The sequence below is a fragment of the Diospyros lotus genome, chromosome 2, assembly GCF_014633365.1.
Source record: "Diospyros lotus cultivar Yz01 chromosome 2, ASM1463336v1, whole genome shotgun sequence".
NCBI classification, from domain to species: Eukaryota; Viridiplantae; Streptophyta; class Magnoliopsida; order Ericales; family Ebenaceae; genus Diospyros; species Diospyros lotus.
In genome coordinates, this window is record NC_068339.1 from 7,788,390 (window position 1) to 7,814,836 (window position 26,447).

The 26,447-nt window shown below is 37.3% G+C and overlaps 2 protein-coding genes across 2 annotated transcripts in view; both read left to right on the plus strand.

Annotated features, from left to right (window-relative positions):
* The first annotated feature begins 1,106 nt into the window (after positions 1-1,106).
* LOC127795060 (uncharacterized) lies at positions 1,107-12,339 on the plus strand. The gene is made up of 7 exons (XM_052326501.1): positions 1,107-1,569; positions 5,114-5,249; positions 7,051-7,132; positions 9,084-9,259; positions 11,184-11,321; positions 11,404-11,543; positions 11,798-12,339. The coding sequence occupies exons 1-7, from the start codon at positions 1,452-1,454 to the stop codon at positions 12,058-12,060; spliced, it is 1,053 nt and encodes a 350-aa protein (XP_052182461.1). The 5' UTR covers positions 1,107-1,451; the 3' UTR covers positions 12,061-12,339.
* A 732-nt stretch (positions 12,340-13,071) lies between these two features.
* LOC127794891 (probable histone H2A variant 3) overlaps positions 13,072-26,447 on the plus strand; it is a 33,588-nt gene continuing 20,212 nt past the window's right edge. The window contains exon 1 of the mRNA XM_052326181.1: positions 13,072-13,484. Coding sequence (XP_052182141.1) covers positions 13,368-13,484 — 117 coding nt within the window. The 5' untranslated portion in view covers positions 13,072-13,367. The remainder of the gene's footprint in view (positions 13,485-26,447) is intronic.

Consider the following 26,447-nt stretch of genomic DNA (forward strand, 5'->3'; position numbering starts at 1 on the left):
CTAAGCTATCCTCCCGGATAAAAAATTAAATAAAACACTCGTGTCAGATGGTGACCCGCAAATTATGCATATCAAGTAAATACATGGAAAATTTTTATAAGCCTAAAACATTAAATGTTGCTCCATTAATTTTTTTTTTTCTCGAGACTTGCAGTTTCAACTTCAATTATTATACTCAATGATTACTTGAATGGTTTAAAAATTATGAAATTAATGTTACTATTTCCCCTGAGTCTTACTAAGATAATAATATAATGTTTCCTTCACTTTGAATCTCCCAAAATCTCAAAAAAATGAGATATTTTAAGGAAAGTAACGGGGGGGAGGGGAGGGGGAGGGGGACCATGAATGATGCGTAGCTTGGTATTTCACGTTTATCAGAAGAGAGAGGTCTTGCAATTTGGCAGCATGCGCCGGTGGAATGAGTCGTTGTCCGCTTGCGGTGGCGCCGACGACAAGGAACGCGGTGCGGAAGGGGCTGGGCTTCGTGGATTGACTGACTAGTCGTAGGCGTGCGGAAGGGGCTGGAGTTCGTCAACTGCGCGTTGCTGAAGCTGAAGCTGAAGCTGAAGATTAATGAAAAATAATGGAGCGAACAAATTTTGATATGTTTTGAGATAAAAGGAGGAGAATTGGATTCTCTCCAATGCCCTTTTCCTCTTCATATTAAAAATCTTTCAACGTAAGAAGATTTGTAACGTCCCTTTAAAAATCCAATTATAATCTTTCAAGTCTCAAGCACTTAGGCTGGCCCGAGGGTTTGGTTGAGGAGCCCAAATGCCCAGGAAAATATATATGTATGTATATATATATTTATTATAATTGTGATAAAAATTCCGTGATTCAGCGTTCAATTTAAATTTAATTAATTAATGCTATTTTGTTTAATTTATTTATTTTTTATAAAATATTAAAAGTAATACCGTGTTATATTTAAATGATCAAACCAACTAAAATGGTACATTAATTCACCCGCGTTAAATGGGCTATTTCAGAAGAAAGCCCAAATCAAAATTGGGCCGGCCTGAGAAATTAGACAACCTTTCGGTACCCAGTTACAGAAAGCCCGATGGTGCTGCGATATATATAAGACCAACCTCGTTCAGTGTTCTCCTCAGATCAGTGACCGATCTCACGATCTCACAGTCGCAGATTTCGTTTCCACTTTATTTGACTTTCTCGGGAAATCTGGCCGAGCCTTGAAGATTTGGATTCTGTAAATTTCCCACCTGCGTTAATACCATTACCTAGACATATACAGGAACATATTACTACATACTGACATTATCAGCTGTTGGAGTGGGTCTTCGATTGGTTCACAGTTTTTGAATTCTAGGGTTTTTTTGGAAAGTTTTCGACTCCCTGATATAGAGATCAGTGTAATCTGCAATATAGAGATCAGTTTTAGGTTTAGATAGGAAGTAGTTTATTTTGTTTTTTCTTTATAAGAAATGGAGAAGAAGAGAGTAGCGGTTCCGCTCGTCTGCCATGGCCATTCGAGGCCGGTTGTGGATTTGTTCTACAGTCCGATTACTCCAGATGGCTTCTTTCTCATCAGTGCCAGCAAGGGTAATGCATTTCACTTTTCTTTCTTCTTTTTTTTTAAAAAATATTTTTATATAATGTTTGTGTGTATAATCTGATTTCTGAACTCGCCCTTTTATGTGTCAATCTCCATTCTTGCCCCCTTCGCTTTATTTATTTATTTATTTTTTATTTTTTTTGTTCGACTCATCATCTTGGTTACGCCAGGAACACGATTAATTTAACTAGGTTCCCGTCCGTATTTAGAATTCATAGCTTTAATCATGTAATTTTCATTTTTTATTCTTGAAATAGTTTACAATTCTTTTAGTTACTTTTACTCATGAATTTATCAAGAGGAAATAGCCCATGTGGTTTGGAGTATTGGTAACCAGACCTTGAGTTTCGAATATATATACGCGAATGCATATTGGGGAGCAAACAAACTTAAGCACCACCTTAGTATTAGCTACAGAATACAATACCAAAACATATAGTAGTTCTGTGTTTATGTAACTGTGCCCTTATATCTGTTATGCATATTTAGTTGTCACACGTATTTATACCTGAAATTCATATCCAAATTGCACCGTTATTGCATGTAGTAGTCATCAAAGTTTTGAGTTCATAAAATTTGTGGGCAAAATTACATTATGTAATTTTAGTGGTGGAGAAAACAAATAAAGGAATGAAAACTGTGGACTCTTGGTCCTAAATATTAAGTGTAGCCTTGAGTTTTACAAATGTTATAATTAAAGCTTCATAACATTTCTTCTCATTGTAAAACCTAAAACACTGGCTATTCTGCAATAGTTTTTCATCTGATTTGCGTATAATGTATGCATGGCTTACCCCCTCTTTCTTTCCTCTTTCTTAGGTTATTGTTCTTTTGTCCGATTCTCCTCTCCTCTTTCTACCCTTCCTTGCCACCCCACCCAAAATTTAATATATCTATGATGGCCTTATTACCTAATCAGTATTGTCCTACTGGGTAGATATGTGCAATTGATTTAATCCATTTTGCTAGAAACCATATAATATGCTTTTAACTGGTTTATGGGTTTAAAATCCTATTGTAGATTAATATTTTACTTGTGATAATCATTTTAAATAGCAAAAAAGTTGTTATTGCTTGATTTTACTTTGGTAATGATTTTAATAGCTGTATAAATTTTCTTTGACTAGCTGTTTATATTTTCTTTTCTTTGTTGGTTGAATTACTGTAAGTTTTTCTCCCTGATTGATATAATGAATCATGTAGGACAAATAGATTTCATCCTTTTGAGTTTAAATTTCATGAAAAGAAATAAGCTGAAATAAGAAAAATCAGAAGATTATAGTTTTGAAGAGACATCATTTTCTTCTTTTTGTACCTAGTTTCTATGCCATTTATAAAGGAGATTTTCAAAGTTGTGAAAATTATAGAGGATTGAGCTCATAAGCCACACTGTGAGACTTTGGGAAGTGAGTAATTGGGAAGGTGCTAGGCACACCAAGGCACGAAAAGTGCTTGGAGCCAAGGCGCAAGGCGCAAGTTTGTGTGCCTGATACCTCACTCTTGCAGAAGATAAAGACAATCAAGAAAGGAACAAGTTTTGCAATGCAGGATTTGAAAGTATGCTTTAATTGGTTGTGCATCATTATTAGTTGTCTTATGGCAATATCTTGAATTGTATAAAAGTCATCATTTTCTGGTAAATGAAAAAGAAATAAGACATTTCAGTTTCTCTCTCTCTCTCTCTCTTAATTCTCTTCTTGCTCAATTTCCATGACTTTTCCACTATTGATTCTTTCCAACAATAACTAAGTGGTGGCAATGAGTTGTCACTTGCTCAGTAAAGTGAGAATTTAGCCATAAGAAGCAGTATTATATGTAGCAAAGTTGTAGTGACACTCATTGAAGATAGCATGCGAGAATCACAATTAAGATGATTTAGATATGGGAGAAGAAAATCCTTAGACATGACATGGGATATAATGATATTACAGAGGATATTATATGGGTAGATATGGCTGGAAGTCTATTATTCCTAATGACTGACATCTCCTAGTAGGATTAAGGTTTGTGATTGTTGTTATTGTACTTAGTTTATAGTTTTCAAGATGTACTAGTGTTCTCTGCTTTTTATAGTTATATAACAACAGCAATCACATGACATAAAAAATATTAATTGGTTTCAGCTTACATCATACCTCATTGTTTTTATGAGATCCATTCTTCAGTAGTGCATAGACTCTAGTTTCCTCCTAGTTAGCCACCTACTTGCTAGTGTGTTATTTGCAACAATAGTTTATATGAAGCTAATCTCTTTCTTTGTACTGAAGCTATTCTCTTTGTTCTCTTTTTTTATGTTAAGGATTTTTTTCTTTTTTGAGTTTACTGGTAACTTGAGAGAGAGATCAAATGGACTATGTTGATTTTTTTTTTTTTCTTTTGGATTGAATTTAAGCTAATCTTTCTTGGGCTGACTTCTCAATGTTTCTTTATCAAATAAGATCCAACTAGTAATTTTTGTTGGCCAAACAAGTCTAATGCGGTCACCGATCAGGACTTGGCCCAAGGCTGACCCAACCCAAACCAGGCAGCCCGGAACAGTAGTGTCGAAACCGGAATAGCAGCGAAATAGTATTTTAATACTTCATATGTTTTAAGATGTTAATTTTATTTTATGTTTGTTAGGGTTTTATTTCTATTAAGATTTTAGTTGGATTTCATTTACAAGTATTAGATGGATTGACCGAACTCTATAAATATAACTAGAAGTTAAAGGTTGTAATTAGTTTTATTATTCAATAAATTCTAGCAAACTAGTTCGGTTTTTTCTAGCAAGCAGTTTCGGTTCTTGCGCCTAGTTGAGAGTCCAGCTTTGGTCGTTGAAGTTTGTTCTCTCAAGGGTACTTGAAACTTATTATTTTAAGGGTTTCTTTGTGTGTTTTCTTTACACACGCACTACGCGCTATGTCAAAGTGGGGCCAACAGCTATGAAGATTAGTGCCAATATATGAACCTGAGAATGAGTTATAAGGCCCATACAGAAGATATGACTATAGATAGGAATTGTTGGCGAGCTAGAATTTTTGCAAGCAACCCCATCTAGTGTTAAAACTTGATATGTTGTTGTTTAAATGAACCCTGAGGGAGTGCCTATTCCTAGAAGTCTTAGTGGCTGCATTATGCCAAACTTAGCTTAAGACGTCTTTGTCTCTAATTTGTAAGTTTGGAGTTGTGGCTACACTATTTTGCTCCGCACCCCCCCTCCCCCCCCCCCCCCAAAAAAAAACTCCCGACTTTATGCATTCTAGGGATGGATGATGCAGCTGGTAATGATGTCTCATGGGTAAAATGATGTTATCAACAAATGATGTTGGTCCTAAAGCTTGCCTATTATTCAATCCAAATAAATTAACTGAAAATGGAAATAAGAGTCCTATTTGTCAAGCTTTATGTTGTCAGTAATGTTGCTACAAAGTTTTAAGGTACTAGTAGTGTTAGATTCATTTGTATTTATATATTTCTATCCAATATTGACCTCTAAACTTTTGTATCCAATTGCTTGCATTCCATGCATGATTGAATATTGTGGTTCAGATTCCAGCCCCATGCTTAGAAATGGAGAGACAGGAGATTGGATTGGTACATTTGAAGGGCACAAGGGTGCAGTTTGGAGTTGTTGCTTGGATACAAATGCTTTGCGTGCTGCTTCTGGTTCAGCAGACTTTACTGCGTATGTAGCAAGCTCACTCATTTATCTGCCCTATTATCAGAGAAAACTCTAATATATTAATAAAATAAAAAGTATTCTTCTTGTTTCTGAAGTTGAATATTCCTAAGATGCCATTCTAAAACTGCTGGACATACCTGAAACCTTGTGGGTCATGAAAGAACCCATTGAAGAAGTTGCATAAATGTTATCTGTGTATTTGCACATATTTGCTAGGCTGATGCGAAATTTACATATATTGTGGGGCTGATGTAAATTCATGTGAACTGTAGATTATGTGAATTATTAGGACATTCATAGAAGTGCATTGATGCTCCCCTGGCTCTTTTTTTTTTTTTTTTTTTAATTTGGGTAAACTATAATGACTGCCTTTGAGTTAAAATCTTAGAATAGGAGATTCCCAAACTATGTTCGATATTCTATTAACCATTGAAAGTTGCTTCAAATTCCTCTATTGTTTGGCCATCTTTAGGGTTTTTAACAGAAATATGCTGATATCAACATGCTTGAAGGTGAAATATTTTATCTTAGCATGTATTATTTGTTTCATTTTGCCCTTGTACCTATGTTGACTCAACAAGAAACTCAAGTCAAAATATAAAAAATCAAAATACTTTTCTCTGTCATATTGTTCTCCTCTTTCAGCAAAGACTCCCACCATCAGCGAAATTATATTTCCCGAAAGAAGCTCCTTCGGTCACCCTACTCAATCATCACTATCTTCTTTTCTTCTTCTGGGTTTAATTAGAACCTAGATTTGGTTCTGCCCAAATCTGAATTGTTTTGTTTCTTCTTCCCAGATTTGGTGCTGCTTCTTGATTTGAGTTGGGGCACTACTAGTCAACTAGATTGACCTCTTCTTCTTCTTCCTTTTTCTTTCTTTTGTGGGCAAAAGAGATTTGGGTTCTTCGCAAACACAGATTGATGTCAGTTCACCAAAATCAGATTGTTGCAATCTAAGTTCTAAATTAAGAACCTTGCTTACCCACCAGAGAAAAGAAAAGAAAAGAAAAGAAAAGGGAGCCCAGATCTAGGTTGGATGAGTTAGATATCGATGTTAGTTTCACCAAAATTAGATTGTTGTGGTCTGAGGTCTAACTTGGGAACCTTGCCAACTGAAGGAAGAAAAGGTGGGGAGCCCAGATGTAGGTTCATGCTACCCAATTTTTGGTTCTGCTACCTGCACTGTAGCTAGCAAACCAAAAAACAAATAAGAACAAAGAAAAGGGGGATATTTTAGTCTTTTCCCCTTAACAAAAATATGTATTTTATACAACAGGATATCATGACTTAATCCCAATATATGGGGTTGGCTACATGAATTCAAGCTTGTCTATCATTTTCATCTATTGCTTTATCTTTTGTAAGGCCTTTATAATTCATCACACCTAAGAGTCTTCCACCAAGTTGTTTTTTGTGTTCCTGTATCTCTTTTGTTAAATTTTTGTTCTATTCGATCAACTTTTCTCACAAGACCCTCTATTGGTCTTCTTTTCACATGATCAAGCGATCAACATTATAGTGTGGGTGTGTGTGTGTGTGTGTGTGAATGCAAGGGCTGAACAGGGATTTCACCCCATTTAGCTGGTGATTTCAGACCAAATATCATGGTCCTTTTTGTAATATAAGTTCATAGAACCTATTTCCCCTACAACTCCCCACCCCTACCAAAAAAATAAATAAATAAAAAGAAAGAAAGAGAAAAGATCTTTGTGCTGCTTATGTTCTTTTTAGGAATGAATGAGTGTTTAAATCCTACTTACTCGACCTTTATAATTGTCAATCCATGTTTTCTTTTTTGAAGGAAAATATGGGATGCAGTAACAGGGGATGAGTTGCACTCATTTGAACACAAGCATATTGTTCGGGCTTGTGCTTTTTCAGAGGTATATTTCCCATGCTTTGAGATATATGAAATATCTTGGGTGAATTCAAGCAATTAATTGCAAATAATGTATGTTACTATTGCTATAAGGGATATTTTCCTTCTTGAAGTTAATTGGGAAATTTTGGACCGATTTTTGTGATGATCTTTTATGATATGTTATCTACAGGATTTAACTTAAACTTTTTGACTAGAAGGGTTCTTGAAAGTATTACAAGCAACTTTTCTTTTCATCTCTTTTTTGTTGATTTGAGGTTCAAAGTAGTGAAAACTATAGAGGTCTCAAGCTAATAGCCACACTATAAAACTTAAGGAGGGAGTAATTGACTAAAGGTTAAAGATAGAAACTAAGGTCTCTAGAGATCAATTTGGTTGTATATCTGGTAGGTCAACAATATAAGCTATCTACTTACTGAGATGCTTAATGGAAAGTTCTAGAGATTAACAAAAAACATTTGCATATTGTATTTGAACTTGGAAAACAAAGTCTCCAGAGAAGTGTTGTGGAGGGTGTTAGAAAAGAAAGGAGTTTGAATTGCTTATATACATGTTATTAAGGACATATATCCTTAGGTTGAAACGTGTTTTAGGAGTTGTTTAGGAGATATTGAGGCTTTCCCGTTCATAATTGGATTGTATCAAGGATATACGTTGAATCCTTACTTCTTTGCTCTTGTGATTGATCTACTCCCAAACCATATCCAAGAAGTGTCTTGGTGCATGTTCGTTATGGATGACATGCCTTTATGGATGAAACAAAAAAAGGCATGAATATTAAACCTGAATTGTAGAGAAACACCTTAGAATTCAAAGGTTTTAAATTGAGTAGTTCGAAAATTGAGTATGTAAGTATGGATGATGTCATTATGAAACTCGTAGATCTAGTTACCCAATAAAAAAAAATCAATTTCAATACTATAAGGCAAGACGGGTAAAGTGGAGAAGCCTGTCCAACATTTTGTGAAAGTATAAAATCCTTGAAGGCTAAAAGGGAATTTTTTTCCCCCTCCAGACAACCATAAAACCATCTTTGTCATATGGCTTGGATTGTTGAGTAGTTCATACGAAATAAGGTTGGAGGGGCATCTAATGAATATAAGATGCGAGATTGAAAATTAAGATGGTTTGAACATATGAGAAGAAGACTAATGGGAAATACAAGTGGATGAAATAGAGGAAATTTGTGGCAAAAAAGGGAGAGCTAGACCAAAGGAAACTTTTGGACATGACATAGGATTTAATGGCTTTATAGAGGATATGGCTACAATTCATGTAGCCAACTCCACCTAATGGGATTAAAGATTGTGTTTTTTTCCTTTTTTTTTTCTTTTTCATTGATTTTAGATGGTTCTGTTCTCAATGCATGTGCCTTCACAACTTTCTTGAATAGTTTATGGCACTTCTTCATGGTTGCTGGAAGGGAAAGTGCTTTTTTGAGTGATATTGGCTTCTTGGGATTCTAATGGAGATCCAATTTTGATGGTTGGTGGCACCTGTTGGTGATTGCATTCCTGCATAGGAGATTTGAAGTATATGTTTGTCCCCCCTCCATTTTTTCCCCCCAAAAATGAAGAGTTGCTTATTCCCCCCCCCAACACCCAAATTAAGTAATGAGGTAAGTACTTAAGAAATATGAACTAGGGCACTGTTCCTTAGTGCAATGGTGAAGAATGGTGTTCTAGGAGCTGCAACTTTTGGAAATAATGTCAAAATATGTTTGTATCCTACCCCTAATGGCATGTAGTCATGGTCAAAATATGTTTGTATCCTACCCCTAATGGCATGTGGTCATGGTCAAATCATTATTATGTATTAGACCTCACTTCAACTTCTTCTACCCATGTAGAGGCAGGCATTGTATTCTTGACTGACTGCAAACTTATCATAGAATAACTGCCATTTTATTGCTTGTATTAGTTCTCTACTCATTAGGCTCGATTGGACACAAACAGGATACTAACTTTCTGCTGACTGGTGGAGTTGAAAAAGTCCTTCGCATTTATGATTTAAATCGCCCTGATGCATCTCCAAGAGAAGTGGATAAGTCTCCTGGTTCAGTCAGAACTGTTGCATGGCTCCACAGTGATCAAACGATATTGAGCTCATGTACTGATATGGGTGGCGTCAGGTAACAATATGCTATCAACCAAGATGTTTATAGCTGTTTGTTTGGATTTCATGATGCAATGTCGTAAAGCTGTCTGTTTGATTTCATCGTGTTTGTCCTTGTGTTTTTCTATTTTTCTTATAATTTTGCGAATGTAATGAGTAACTGTATGTCATGAATGGTGTCTGTTTAGTTGTGGATGCTCTTTCAGTCTCGCTATATCCACCAAACAAGTTGCATCAATGTTTCACTTTACATAATATTGTACATAATATGCTTAGTAGAAGCATCTACTATGGAACTACTATTATCTAGTAGAAGTTTGTTATTTCATTCTTTGCAATGTTGTCCATCTGGAACTTTGACCTTCAATGATGTTTTGTGCATTTTGTTTCCTTTTGATGAGTTATCCATTTCTTTTGGCACTACTGGTGCAGTTTTCAATGGAACAGGAAGTATTAGTCATTTTAAAACCCCATTTCATGGACTGGGGTCCTACATATTCCTTTATATCTTGCAAGTTTTAGTACTATATAACAAAATTAAGTGGCAAATTTTTGTCTGACTTGGAAGTAATTGAATCATCATCATTGCCATCACCAGCACCATCACCATCACAACCCTTAATTCCATTAGGTGGGGTTGGTTAAATGGGTTTCAGCTCTCCCATTATCTCTATCTATGATTATTTCTATAAGGTAATTATATCCCATTCACTTGAAGAGTTTCTCACCAAGTGCTCTTTGGTTATCCGTTATCTATTACCTCTTTTCTTATAAATTGTTTCTATTCTCTCCCTTTTTTTCACATGTCTAAAGCATCTTAATTGTATCTTATTTTCAGTAAGGACCACTATCACCTTAGTACAAAGGATCTTATTTCTAATTTTCTTTTTTCTTGTATGGCTTCATATCTATTATATCATCCTCATTACTATTATGCCTGATATTTTGAACATGTTGGTGTACTTAATTGCCCAACATTCCATGCTATACAAGAAAGTTGGTCTTATTTTGTGCAATGCAACTTGAGAAGTGATTTAATAATCAGAATTATAAAATGGTTTGATCTGATGGGATATTGTTGGAAATCTTACATGTTATTTCAAAAGTGGGCTAATGAGTGTAATCTTAATCGGATAAAAGGAGAGTAGCCAACTCATTAGACATCATAGAATGCATAGACAAAAAGAACTTGAAAGGTGAGACAGAGAGGAGAAGGTCTGTTAAAGTAGTTGAGTACAATTTGCATCTTGCAGTTGATATTAACCAGTTCAAGGTTCATAAGAACATTTACTTTATGAGTTGATAAGGATGTTAGGCAAATGGTCATGGTTAATGCTCTTCGGGATTCTTTCCTACATTTAAACTAGGGTGAAGGGCCTACTTTTCCTGAGCTCTAGTTCTTGATTTATAGGGCTCAAATTTTCCCCCTTCAATTAAATGGACAGATTTATGTTGCATTCCCATATTCTATTTGAATTATAACCATGGATTGGAATGCCATTACCCACTATGAGGGAGAACTTATCCTTGTTATGACCTAGTTTTTCTTTGTTTCACATCTGAATGAGCAAAAGTATACTAGGAAGCCTGTAATTTTCTAAATGAGGGCTGTTGTATGAGGAGCTGAATTTGGCAGGCTTTCATGAATATTAGGAGCTGAATTTAGCAATCTTGCATGAATATAAGATTTAATTTTTTGTTCGTCCATTTGGCTGTGGTGCCTGTTACTTTTATTATGTGATACAAAGGCTCGCGTGACCTCCTGCTACGGGCAGGTGGAAGAATTTCTTTGTTGACAACTTTAGTATTTTAATTGTTTGAGAACATTCCATCAATAACTTTGGATTGAGTGTTGAAATCCTTTCAGGTATTGCCCTGAATTCAAATGTTTGTTTATTTATTTTTTTCATAATTTTCTATCTTAACGGGGGGCTGTACAGATTATGGGATGTAAGAACTGGTGATGTAGTCCGGACTCTTGAAACTAAATCTCCCGTCACTAGTGCTGAAGTGAGTCAAGATGGGCGTTACATCACAACTGCTGATGGGTTTACTGTGAAGTTTTGGGATGCAAATCAGTAAGTAACGGACAAAACTACTGTCCCTTCTAGAATATTTGAATGCAGAGTTTGTGACATCCCCGCTTTGCTGTTCTCTCAGTTATGGGCTGGTCAAGAGCTATAACATGCCATGCACTGTAGAGTCAGCATCTTTGGAACCAAAATTTGGGTACAAGTTCATTGCCGGGGGAGAAGATATGTGGATACGTGTCTTTGATTTCTACAATGGTGAAGAGATTGGTACGTCCTTGTCACTGCTTTAAAATTTCTTGGAACTGATTAAAACCTGCTTAAAATTTATTATATGGCCCGTAATCCATCGTGCATGACATGACTTTCGTATTTCTGTTTTTGTCTGGTGTCTTCTTCCTATTATTTTTTCCTATTAGACCCCAAAAGTACTAGTATATGAATCTGAAATAGGTCTTAGGGTCACCATGTTCCAAATACTTAAGCTTGTCTTAATTAGCTGCTTCCTCTCATCTTTGGTGCAGCATGTAACAAGGGTCACCATGGTCCCGTGCACTGCGTTCGTTTCTCACCGGGAGGGGAGTCATATGCATCAGGGTCCGAGGACGGAACCATCAGAATCTGGCAAACTGGCCCTGCCACACACGATGATGGTGAGACAATTACCGCTAACGGGTTGGCTGGAAAGGCGAATTTTACATCGGATGAGGTCTTGCGCAAGATTGAGGGCTTCCACATAGCCGATGAGGGGAAGAGTAAAGAGAAAGAAGATGCTGCAAACGCTTAACACGGCTAATTATGTGTATATATTATTGCTTGTTGACCTACCTCTAGGGCATAGTTTTGAATCCCTTTTCCACGAAACCGTAACTTAGACAAGTCCTAGGATAAATGTGTGATTATAGGACTCGTATTAGTTTCACATGGATTTCAGCCATCATCTACTGTCAATTTGATTGAAGGCTGTGGGATAGAAGAGCTTTCAAGTTTGATCCCTGGCTGGCTCTGTTTATTTTCATCACTTTGGTTTTGAGATGAATCAAAAAGTTGAGGTTGAAAGCTGATATACTCTTCTTAACGACATTATTCTAGTTGAGTTGCAAAAACCTTTTCTTTTTCGATACTTTGTGTTTGTTTTGGTACGAATCTTTCATTTTTGACTTCTTTATGCTCGATGGAAACAAAAACAAAATCATTTTTGGTTTGATTATTTGTTTTTGTTTCTAAAAACAAAATAGCAAGCAAAATGTCTTGATATTTTATTTGGTTTTTGTTTTCTTCTACTCTCCTCTAAAGATGTGCATTTAAAAATTAAGCCATGTTGATTGAAATTTGAACAGGAAACGAAAAATAATATTGAGTTAAAGTCAAAAATATTTTTTTGTTATAAGAAAACACACAAAAATCATATTTATTAAAAAATCAAATGGAATTATTTGAAATTAAAGTGAGTTTAGAAAAGTTACAACTTTTTTTTGTAATTAATAAATGAGAGATGTTATGATATTTTGACAGTAATTCTATATTTTTATTTTTTAAAGTAAATAATTGGTAGGCAACGAGAGAGTATGAAAATAGAGTTGGAATTGATATTGATTTGAGAGTGAGGCTGGGGTTAAATTGGAGTAGAATTTTAGGAGTTGAAGAGAGAGAGAGAGAGAGTGTTGGGGGGGGGGGGGGGGGGGGGGGGGGGGGTGGAGGGAACTAATATTATTTCTAGAAAAAAGTAACGTAAATGAGAAGGCAGCAATGGAAAGATCGTAGCATCATATATCGGGGGGGGGGGAGGGACTAATAGTAACTTAAATGAGAAGGCAGCAATGGAAAGATCGTAGCATCATATATCTGGGATTAAATGGCTTCATTTCATTTCTCCGACGAGCAAACAAACAAACAAACAAATCTCTGGCGGCCATCATCCTTCCAAGTTCCAACACCCCTCCCCCCCGCTCTCTCTCTCTCTCTCTCTCTCTGGTGGTGTCTCTTCCTTCTTCGTTCTCCCCTGGTCGTGTCGGCCCTTTTTCTATCTGGTAACCCTAACTCTAATCCAATTACTGCTTTCGCCGGGAACAAAAAAAAAAAAAAAAAAAAAATATGTCGGGGAAAGGAGCCAAGGGTTTGATTATGGGCAAGACCCCAAGCACCGCCACTAAAGACAAAGACAAAGACAAGAAGAAACCCATCTCTCGCTCTTCCCGTGCTGGTCTCCAGGTCTCTCTCTCTCTCTCTCTCTCTCTCTCTCTCTCTCTCTCTCTCTCTCTCTCTCTCTCTCCTTTTCCTCAGTTTCACCTTGAATTTAGTTTCTTAATGTTCTTCCCCCCCCCCCCCCCAAATTTCCTGTTTTGTTTCAGCGTATCTGCTTGTTTAAGTTTATCTTTGTCGCTAACGGCGACACTCGCCTACGATCCGTTTGATTTTAGGGCTTGGAGAGCTTGATTTCATAGGGTAGCGTGCTTGTAGGTTTTATTGTGCTTGAATATGTTACTTTCTTCGCTTATTTTCTGTAGCGTATAACTTGATGTTGCTAAATCTAGTGCCCGAAAGGCTGTGGTCAACAGTCGACTTGTTTGTGAGGGGATTTTGGTCGGCTATATTGGCTATGGATTAACAAAATACGGGAACTTTACGTTAATATCCTACGTATTAAACATATATTAGAACATTGATTTAGTTTCTTCGTGTTAAATAGATGGCAATGCATTAAAAAATAAAAGTCCATATGGAAGAACAAATTGAAGTCTTTTTGCCCAGAGTAGTGAGTTTGCTTTGATAAATTAGTACAGGAAAGAAGAAAAAGAGAGATTAGTGGATTTTTATTGTCAATGGATTGCATCAATTTGGGCAAGGGTGGTCTTTTGGGTTTATGGGGACATGCCTCATTCCGGTACATGCCCTGATGGTGATGTAGTTTTGAACTTCTAATTGAAAGAAGTGGAGGTAGTGTTGCATTAGAACTGATGGCAGATGCTTAAAAATCAGTGGTGTCATGTGAAATGCTAACTTTTTGTAGAGTAAAGCAATGCGAAAATTGATTACAGGGAAATACTTTCTTTCTGTTTTTTTTTTTTTTTCTCTTTTTTTTCTTTTTTGTGTAGGTTGGGTTGGCTTGTAGCATTTTAGTATATCTTTGACAACATAATAGGATCACTTTGGGAGATTACGATGAATTGGGTACTTATCCAGTACCCAACAACAAAATATAACCAATTCTTGGAACTGAAAATATTGAAGCCCACAGAAAGCTTTTTTTTTTGGTATTTGGGTGGAATATTTGAAGTTGAAATCAATTATCATGCTAGTGTGTTGCTCATTAAGAGTTCTGTTGACCAACTGGAGGAAAGGAGAATATATGACCTGTAGGCCCTTCCCCTTCCGCATCAAGATGCTCACTTGAAGATGGTTTTCTAGGGGAATAGATGACCTGTAGGGACCTTCCACATTAAGAAGCCCCCTTGAAGATGGTTTTCCAGTGGCATCCTTACTGTCACGAGGCATGTTAAAAATAAGAGGTCAAATTTAGCTTGGTTTTTGAAGGGTCAGGTTGCAGGGTTTTCAGATAAGCTGGGCTGGATTTCTGTATACAGGAGCCAAATAAAGTACTGGGGTTCATTTTGGCTTGATTATGGGTTTTCGCTATTGAAAAGGAGGCTGAATTGCTACCTTAGAGTAGTAAGTTATTTCATGTGTTGAGAAGGAGAATGAGAGGAAGAACAATTAGAGGGAAAAAAGGATAGGGTTTGCCTTAAAATTTGTATTGAAAAAGGGTGAGGAAGACCAAAGAGAGCATGGTGAGGAAACCTTAGACGTAACATAGGGTATTCATAGTCTTACAAAAGATACGGCCGTGGATGGAGGTCCAGAATTCTTAGAGCAGACTCCATACTCGGTGTGGTTAAGGCTTGTGATTGTTGTTTTTGTATGCACTTTGCTTGACTCAAATCCCTTGTTTTTATTTCTCTTGGCTATGGAACTTATGTAAATACATATATTTCACTATCTATAGTCAGGTTGGTAGCACACATTTTAATAATTCCTAAATAAATGAAACCCTAACATAGCAATGGCACCAATACTCAAGACGGGGGTGAATTGGGTTATTTAAAAATTTTGTTTGAAAACTTGAATCCCTTTTTATGAAAAAGAAGATTTTAATGCAAGTGATGGAATTGCTTAGCCCAAGAAATAAAATAAGAACAAAATCAAAAGAGGGACACAACTGATTTATAGTGATTCGGCTTAAACCAAGCTTAATGCATTCCCTTAGCTCTTCACTAAGGATTTTTCAACCAATCCACTATAATCCTCCTCTCTCTCCAAATAGTCCCTCTAGCAACAAGTTAGGAATTTACAACCTCTTGCTTAAACAAGCAAGTCCTCTAGCAACAAGTTAGATCTTACAACCTCTTGCTTAAACAAGTTAACCCTTTAGCAACAGGTTAGGAAATACAACCTTCTACAATCAATGTAAGCTCTCTAGCAATCTTGCTAGGGAAACGAAGAATAATACAAAGAGATGATATAAGAGTAGACACTCTTAGTTACAAGTTCTCTCAATAAAGAAACAAGGCTTGAAAGTAAATTTACAGAGATGAGACCAAAGCCTTGGAGACAAAAATGAAGAACAAATGAAACAATTAAGCTCTTAAAAGAATAAACACTTGAAAGCTTGAAATCAATCCTCTTGGTTGGTTTGAATCATCCATTTTCCCTCTATTTATAGAGCTTCATGACCCTTTCAAGAATCTTGTTATTGGTAGTGAAAGAGCACTCCTGCGACAGAAACAATCAACAGATGAAGAGCATCGGTTGACTGGTTAGCTAAAATTTAAAAATCAATCGACAGATTAGTGAAAATGGTCGACAGTTTCATTGTAAACGTTCCGTCGGTCGATAGATTGAAGCAAACAATTGACAGATGCAAAAATGCATTCTGTTGGTCAACAGATGGGAGCAAATCAATCGACAGATGCAAGGCAAACATTCTGTCAGTCGACAGATTGGAACAAACGGTCAACAGTTTGCTAAGGAAACTAATTCGGTTTACTATGTAATTAATTTTGTGTGTGTATATAGGTGAGAAATGTTGTAGATGGAGTCGTTTTGTGCGCACACATAGGAGCTTGGGCACGGCTGGTGGTGAGGGTTCAAGTCTGGGGGTCAGCAGCACTGGAATTTTTTTTTAAAGCTCTTTGAAAACAATTTTTTTGTATAACATTTTTAATCAAATTCAAACATAACATTCCAAATACCATCACAATATTTTTGGCACATAAAAACATAATATTTTAAATGCCATCAAGAAATTTATCACAAGATTTTTTTGCACGTTTTTAATAAAATAAAAACCTAATATTCCAAATGCCATCAAGAAATTTATCACAAAATTTTTTTGCACGTTTTTAATAAAATAAAAACATAATATTCCAAATGCCGTTAAGAAATTTATCACAAGATTTTTTTTGCACGTTTTTAATAAAATAAAAACATAATATTCCAAATGCCATCAAGAAATTTATCACAAGATTTTTCTTTGACCTTGGATTGCATGATGAATTAATTTTTATTTTGATGCTTAATAGATCATATAAAAGTAATTTGAAGCACTAAGTTAATAACCATTAATAAAATAATTTCATCATCAAAATATAATTGATTTTCATTATCAAAACTGTATCAATATTTTCATCATCGATAATAAGTTGTTGCAAATCTCCATTTAAGATATATATGAATATAGCTCTATTTTAACTAAGTATATGAAATTGATTTTTGTTTGAAAATCATATACTTGACTAAGTATATGAAATTGATTTTTATTTGAAAATCATATACTTGACTTATGACTTAGGGTGTAAAAACTTATTGTTGTTTTTTATCATCAAAATCAATCACAAGAGTAAAACATCATTCGTCATGAAGAACTATCCTCCAGAGAGTACCGCTCTGTTACCATATGAACTATCCGTGCTTGAAGAAAATGTATATTAACATTGTTAAAAAAATTGTCTCGAGTATAGAATAAGAAAATCAGTGAAAGCAGTGCATTTGAGGGCGAATGAAGAATTAAATAGGAGTTTATATCCCAATCTCTAATTAGTGATAGTTGGGAGGGGTTAAACTATAAATATGTTTATATCTTTATTGGGATATCTGCCTACTCTATAAAGTGTGTGCATCACGATTCACTCTCATTCTCTAGTTTCGAAGTGTAGTGTATGAGAGGAAAGACTCGTGTCCAAGAAAATTCTTTATAATCTCCAAGAAGATTGTACTCTGGTGGAATAAAGAGGGAAGAGAGTGATTAATCATTTTCTCATTTCTATTTGTATTGATTGCAATTTCATTTTGGAAGAAAGGCTGGAAAGGTAGCTTTGTAATCTTGTGAAATGAGGGATTGTTGTACTCAGGTATAGAAAGAGAAGGGCTGCCATTGTACTGATCGGTTAATCAATAAAGAAAGACTGCTCTTTAGGGGTTTGGACACTAGATGTAGGGTTGCAACTGGTGCAATCCGAACCAGGATAATCTTGGTGTTCTTGTGAATGTTTGGTTTGCATGCGCATTCTTATTCCTTTAATTCTGATTCTGTTATATTTATTAATTCTATTCTTAAGTTTAAATTTGTGAATGTGTGCGGTTGAAAAATGGCTGAATTCTTGTCTAAGAAAACTGATCTAGTGGCCCTAGGTTTAACACAAACATTGGCATAGTATGGATGTCCAGCTCCAATGGAGGGGTTTTTAGAAGGCTTCAATTAACGAGGGAAATAGTGATGCTTCAGCTTAGTCCTTCGGCAAATAGATGATGAACAATGAGTAGGTGTTGACAATGTCTATGATAGTTGGCATCTCCCAAATCAGCAGTAGGTCAATGGCGCAGTTGACTTCAGTAGTGATAATGGACTCTTGCAAAGCATCTTTGCAAGGTTTAACCTTTCTACTGTATCGCAGTGGTAGATAGACTGACTAGCTGTTGAATCAGCAGTTCAATAATATGCAACATTGATGAAACAACAAGCATCTTAAGCAAGATGACTGCAAGGTGCATGCAAATGTAGTGGTCTTTCTTTTGTGATGCAATTTCTGTGATGCCCTTGTACTTGTCTAGTAAGGTTGTGATTGTGGGACAATGAATTGGGTTTTAGGCTTTGATAGTGTTGAGTAATGAATCACTTCCCTCAATACACAATCTCACACTCTTGCACCAAGAACAAAACTAATAACAAGAAAAACGATAAAATAAAAAGTATAAGGGGCTAAGAACTTATCCTGGTTCAGATCATCAATGACTTGATGATCCTACATCCAGATTGAAGAAGCCGACAAAATCCACTAACCCAAGAACGCAATCGGTTGATGCACTCACAGCTCTGTTCTCATGAGCTATTTTCTTCGAGATTACAAAGACTAAATTCTAGACTTTTCTCTCACTGTACACGATATGATGAAGAGAAATAACATAAGCCAACCCTTTATTGAAAGGAAAATTCTATAGGACAGCTATAAAATCAGTTTTGTTGTACGGCTCAGAATGTTGGGCGGTCAAATACCAATATGAGCAAAAGACGAGTGTAGCAGAGATGAGGATGTTAAGATGGATGTGCGGCCATACAAGAAAAGATAAAATTAGAAATGAAGTTATTCGTAATAAGATAGGAATAGTGCCAATAGAGGAGAAGATGAGAGAGACTAGACTAAGATGGTTTGGTCATGTGAAAAGGAGAGCAAGAGATGCTCCTGTGAGGAGAGTTGATGAAATGGAACAATTAATCAAAAAAAGAGATAGAGGCAGACCTAAGAAGACTTTGAGGGAGACATTAAAGTTTGATATGAAGTGTATGGATATCAATGAAGATATGATAAAATATAGAAATACATGGAAGTCTAGAATTCATGTAGCCGACCCCACATAGTGGGATAAATGTTGGATATGTTGTTGTTGTTGTTGTTGTTTTGCATAAGTTGAGTCTTCAACCTTGAGTAGATACCTGTCTCTCCTTCTTCAACACACTAAGCTTTAACTGCCTACTCACCTTGGGACTACCTGGAGTAGCTCCAAGTAGTGCTTCATCTTGGCTACGGGAATTGCCTTAGTGAATATGTCTGCTTCATTATCATTCCTAGCAACCTTTATCAAATTGATTTCCTTTCTATCCAAGACCTCCTTGATGAAATGGTGCCACACATCAATGTGCTTGGTTCACTCATGATGTGCTTAGTTTTTAGACAGATGTATGGCACTTTGGCTATCACACATTAGTGTTGTTTCTATAGAAGTCCCAAGTAATTCCCCTATCAGTCCTTTCAACCATGGGGCTTCTTTTATTGCCTTTGAAATCGCTATGTTTTCTACCTGGTTGATAAGGCTACTAGATGTTGTAGACTTGTTTTTCAACTCACTGTTGAGTCCCATAATTTGAAAACATAACCAGTTGTGGACCTTCTTCTATTTAGATCGACTACATAGTCAACATCTGAATATCCTAGAATACTTGATGTACCTCCTTCCTTAGCTCCACCATAGACCAAAACTATATTAATTGTTCCTTTTAGATATTTGAACACCCATTTTACTGCACTCTAGTGTGGCTTTCTTGGGTTTTCCATAAACCTACTGACAACTGTCACGGTACTGAAGTAACAATAGGATCATACTCCTAATTTGGATGGAATTAGGAAGATGCAATCAGTTTTGCAGAGAAAAATAGAGAGAATGAAGAGCGAGAGAGAGAGAGAGAGAGAAGAATTTAGAAGAGAGAAAGACAGTAGAGAGAGAATTTAGAATTGCTATTGATCTTTGTTACCATTCCAAGAGAGGCTTGGAAGGTGATACACTCGGTAGGATGGTCGCTGCCACAAGCAATCCTCTGCCTTTCCAACAGCTGTAACAATATATTTTGTCCTATTCTAGCCCCTTTACACATGGGCAATCCTTGGCTAACAAATTGCTATCAACTATTCTAGAAATTACAACAGTAACTAGGAAATCCAAGCAGTAAAATAAAGCTACGAATTACAACATGATGAAAAATTAAAATTGATGATACTAAGAAGTGTTGTCATGATAATTTCCCCTCCCATAACCAATTTCTTGTCCTCAAGAAATGTTAAGGAGGCTGGCTGTCCTCGGGAACTGCTTTAGGAGGTCCGGAGGGTACTCCCAAGTGCTGCAATTAGACGAACTGCCTTGCCACTTGACGAATACTTGTATTGGGGGCCCCCGTGCTTGTATACCACCCTCCTTTCAATAATAGCTTCTGGCTCCACTGGTTTGTTGGTTCTCTAGGAAGTATAGACAAGGCAGTACTCATCGGTTGGGATCCCACTGAACTCTTAAGGAGAGACGCATAAAACATTGGATGGATTTGGGACCTTGCTGGTAACCTTAGACGATATGCCACCCTTCCCACCTTAGCCTCTATGGGAAAAGGCCCGAAGTACTCGGGGTTAAGTTTAGTTACCTTGTTGTGAGTAATTGACTTTAGATGGGGGGCTCCTCAGCCTCAAATACACCTTGTTCCCTACGGCAAACTCCCTCTCACTCCTTCTCTTGTCAGTCGTTTGTTTCATTCAATTTTGGGCCGCTGCTAGTTCTTGCTTCAAGTGTTGTGATACCCTTTTTCGTTGCTGTAGATAGTCTTCCACTGTTGCTACATTAGAGCCTCCCTCCACAACAGGGAGGATAGGTAGTTTGTATCCAAATAGGGTTTCGAAGGGGGACATGTTGATAGAAGAATGGTGGTTGGTGTTGTACCACCATTGGGCCAAAGATAACTACCTATGCCACTCCTTAGGCTGTAAAAGACAAACGCACCTTAAATAGGTCTCTAGGCTTTGGTTCACCCTCTCGGTCTGCCCATTTGATTGAGGATGGTATGCTATAGACATGCTCAGTTTAGTTCCCAAGGCCCTCATGAGTTCTTGTCACATCAAACTATTGAAAATTCTGTCCTAATCTGAAATAATGTATTTAGGAGTCCCATGTAGCTTAACCACTCAGTCTAAGAAGGCCCTCGCCACCTCTTGAGCTGTATAAGGGTGAGTCAACCCTATGAAATGAGCAAATTTGGTCAGCCAATCCACTACCACCAATATATTGTCTTTTCCCTCTACTTGGGTAACCCTTCCACAAAATCCATGGGCACTTGTCCAAGCTTGGTTGGGAATAAGCAGTGGCTGTAATAGCTCGGGGTAGGCTACTGTATCTGACTTACACCTTTTACAGGTATCACAAGCCATCACGAACCTCCTAACTTCTGTTCTTATTCCCAACCAATGAAAAAGCTATCTAACTCTCAAGTAGGTGTTTTGCATTCTCGAGTGCCCCCCCCCCCCCCCCCCGCGGGGGGGGGGGGGGGCGCGGGAGGAGACTCATGTAAGGCTTGCATGATTTTACCCTTGAGTTCTACATTATCCCCAATCACCACTCTCCCTTGCTATCTCAACATTCCTTCAACTAAGGTGTACCCTTCCTCCTCTCTTGCTCCCACAGACCTTTCCAGTAGCTCTTTTATCTTCTCATCTCCCTCATAGCTGTTGATCACCTCTTGGTACTTGTTATTCCTAGGGTCACTGGATCAGATTTTATTAGACAATTATTAGACAAGAATTCAACCACTTTTCAACTACACACTCAAAAACTTAAACTTAAGAACAAAATTAAAATCAACAAAAATAATAAACAGAATAGAAAACTGAATTGAAAGAATAAGAATGCGCAAACCAAACATCCACAAGAACACCAAGATTATCTTGGTTCGGGTTGCTTCCAGCCTTGAAATCACCTCGAGAGCAGCCTTTATCTTATTAAGAAACCGATTAGTACAATAGTCCATCCCTCCTTAGTCGAGTGCACACACACTATTCTCTCCCGAGATTACAAAGTGCTATCAATCATTTAGCTTTTCCTCTTAGAGAATACATGCACTCAACTGAATTTCATACCCATAAATGACTCCCTTCGCCTTCTATTTATAACAGAATGCAGACATCCCAATGAAGTCTTTAGATAATTACAGTTTAACCCCATAACTTTTACTAATTTCAGATGAGATACAATTTCCTATCTAAATCTTCAATAGTCATTTATGTGAACTATTTTCACTGATCTTCTAGGACTGACTATCCTATACTCGAGATAACAATGGAACAGTACCACTCTGGAACTACAAGGGTTATAGGTGCTGCACTCCCTTCCTCATGATAAACCATCAATCGCAATATTTTCCTCTCTTCCTATATTGTATCGTATAGTCAAGGCCCATCAGCTTAGACATGTCTTTCTTTTGCAGTTGAGTTTGTAGTTTTTGTTGTAACAGAAACTTCCAGAAACTTCAAACTTTCATGATATGTCCTAATTATAAACTTGTCTCCTTCCAAATAATGTCTCCACTTGTTAACAACCATCAATACAGCTATAAATTCTTTCTCATAGATGCTGAGCTTCGAATGCTTAGGGCCCAAGTCTTGACTCAAAAATGCTAATGGCCTTCCCTTCTACACTGGCATTGCCCCAATGCCCGTTCCACTTGCATCTGTTTCTAGAACAAAAGGTTTGTTAAAATCGGGTAACCCTAGGACCGGCACCCTGCTTATGGCCCCCTTCAACTTCTCAAAAGCCTCTTCCGCTAAAGGCCCCCAATTGAATCCTCTTTTCTTCAAAAGGTCTGTTAGGGGCTTGCTAATGGCATCGTAATCCTTCACAAACTGGTAGTAGTACCCGGTTAATCCTAAAAATCCCCTCAGTGCCTTCATCGATGTAGGTCTTGGCTAGACACCATGGTCTCTACTTTTCTTGGATCTATGCTAACCCCCTCCCGGGATATGATATGCCCCAAATACTCAACATGCCCTTGACCAAAAGCACACTTAGATTTCTTAATATAGAGTTGGTTAGATCTGAGGATCTCAAAAGTGGTCTTTAAATGGGATAGGTGTTGATCAAAAGTAGGGCTATAAATAAGTATATCATCAAAGAATACCAATATAAATTTTCGAATGTAAGGTTCAAAAATTCTATTGATGAGGGATTGCGAAAAGTAGTTGGGGCATTGGTGAGTCCAAAGGACATCACTAAGAATTCAAAGTGCCCATGGTGGATTCTAAAAAGTTATTTTGTGTATGTCTTCAGGTCTCATTCTAATTTGGTGATAAGCCGAGCGTAAGTCAACCTTAGAAAATAATTGGGCATTGTGTAGTTCATCAAAAAGGTCTTCAATAAGGGGTATAGGGAACTTATCCTTGATGGTCATGGCATTGAGTTGATGGTAGTCCACACAAAATCGCCATGATCCATCTTTCTTCTTAACTAATAAAACAGGGGAAGCAAAAGGGCTTTGGCTAGGGCGGATGATAGATTGTAGAATCATATCCCTAACCATTTTCTCAATCTCATTCTTTTGGATTGGGGGGTATCGGTAAGATCTAATGTTAATAGGTTTCATGTTTGGCTTTAGGTTAATAGTGTGGTCACAAATTCTAGTAGGGGGCGAGGGATGTGGGCTCAACAAATAGATCCTCGTACTCTTCCAGCAATATATTAAAGGAATCTAAGTGATGTACTTGGTCGGGCATACCTTGGGGTGTGCTAACTGTCAGGAATATTTCTCCTTGCCTCTTATATCCAGCATGGATATTCTCTATGGCCACAATTGAGAACGGATTTGCCAGTTGACTCCACTTTTTTTTTATCACCTTTTGCAGTCTTTTCCTAGAAATCATTTTGCACGCCCCTATTTCTTTTTCCCTTGTCAAAGTCATCTTCCTTCCTCCCTTAATTGCTCCCCATATAGAATTGAGCTCGAGCCCACTATATTCTTTACTCCCTGATTCCCCTTCACCATATCTCGGTTATAGTTCTTTCCCCTAATAGTGGGGGTCCCCAATACTGCTCCTTTTTGTTGCTGCCTTTGCTGATTCATTAATGCTTCTATCGTCATTTCTTGTAATCGGGCACTTTCAAAGGCTTGCTCCATTGTCCTTGACCTCATCATTTTCACCATTGGTCGTAATTCCTCACCCAGGCCAACTCATGAAGCTTGACACAAAGTAAGCTTTTGAGAGGTGGGGGGTTGTGACAGATCATGAACGTTCTTAACTCCTCAAACCTTTGCAAATTAGCCCCAACGCTCCCTGTTTGTTTAAGCTTATTAAATTCTTCTATAGTATCCACCATACTCCTTCTCCCAAAACGCTCACATCATTTTTTAGAAAACTCCTCCCACATGTAATCTTCCCTTAGTAATTTCCCTCACATTACTGAAACCAAGCATCTATTGTTTCATTGAAGTAAGCAGTGGCTAATGATACTCTCTGCCCCCTTGGTACGTTGTACCAGTTGAATAATCTCACACATTTCCTCAACCACCACTGGGGGTTAGCTCATTTGAATATCGATATCTCCATCCGGGGCATAGGGAACCCCGGAGGATGGGTATGAGGCTACTCATTCCTTCCCCTGCCCATAACTCCCTCTAATCCGTCCTCAAGATCTACCTCAATCTCTGAGGTTCCTTCCATCCTATTCATTCTATTTTCAAGTAAGATTGGATCATCCCTTTCTCAAGAGGGAAAGTCAAGGGCTACTCTTATCGTGTTTTGTCGAGTGAACATGATCATAAATTGCTACATCTGCGCCCCCATGTCCTCTTCCAACCTCTATTCCATTCCTTCCAAGGAACTCTCCAGCTTGCGATCCATTGCCATGATTGCCTCATGGTTTCGAACACCCTCAATCTCCAGTTGGTCAATCCTACTTTGGAATTCCAACATAGTTGAGCTGACTTACTACAATTGTGTCTCAAAATTCTTCATGCGGGTTCCCTTCGCCATCACACCAATCTAGCAATCTTAGTTGAGAACCGATGCTCTAACATCAATATTGTCACGGTAGTGAAGTAACAGTAGGAACGCACTCCTAATTTAGATGGAATTAGGAAGATGCAATCGGTTTTGCAGAGGAAAACAGAGAGAATGAAGAGAGAGAGAGAGAGAGAGAGAGAAGAAGAAGAAGTTAGAAGAGAGAAAGACAGTAAAGAGAGAATTCAAAATTGCTATTGATCTTTGTTACTGTTCCAAGAGAGGCTTGGAAGGTGATATACTCGGTAGGATGGTCGCTGCCACAGGCGATCCCTTCCTTTCCAACGGTTGTAATAATATATTTTGTCCTATTCTAGCCCCTTTACGCATGGGCAATCCTTGGCTAACAAATTGCTATCAACTATTCTAGAAATTACAGCAGTAACTAAATCCAAGTAGTAAAATAAAGCTACGAATTATAGCATGATGAAAAATTAAAATTGATGCTACTAAGAAGTGTTATCGTGACAACAATGCTCATTGCATGAGCTAGGTCAGACCGAGTACATACCATACTGTATATTAGGCTGCCTACTGCACTTGAGTAGGGTATATTCCTCATTTCTTCCACACTTTCCTTGTTTGTGGGGGACTGATCTAATGACAACTTAAATTGCCGAGCGAATGGAACGTTTATAGCTTTTGCCTTTGCCATTCCAAACTTTCTAATAAGTTTTTCTAGATAAGTTTTCTGAGATAGGCAAAGCGTTCCCTGCTGCTTATTCTGGGTAATTTCTATACCCAATATTTTTCATGCTTCACCTAGCTCCTTCATCTCAAATGTTGATTTTAGATCCAACTTTAGTTGCTGTATTTCTTGTCCTAATTGGCTAGCAATTAGCATGTCATCAACATATAATAGGAGATAGATCGAAATTTTGTTGGACACATACTTAAAATACACACAACAGTCATATGAGCTCCTAGAAAATCCCTAACTTAACATAAATGTATCAAATTTTTTATACCATTGACATGGGGATTGCTTGAGTCCATATAGGGATTTTTTTAATAAACAAATTTGTTCTACCTTTCCTTTTGATTCGAAACCTTTTGGCTGCTCCATAAGGATTCTTTCATCTGATTCCCCATGTAGAAAAGCTGTTGTAACATCCATTTGCTCCAAGTTCAAGTTTAATTTGGCTATCATAGAACCTTGATAGAGGTATGTCTAACAATTGGTGAGAATACCTCGTTGAAGTCCACTCCAGGGACTTGAGTGAAACCTCTTGCCACCAACCTGGCCTTGTACCTAGGTTTAGCATTGTTTTTTGTCCCATCTTTTATCTTGTATAGCCACTTACAGCCCACAATTCTG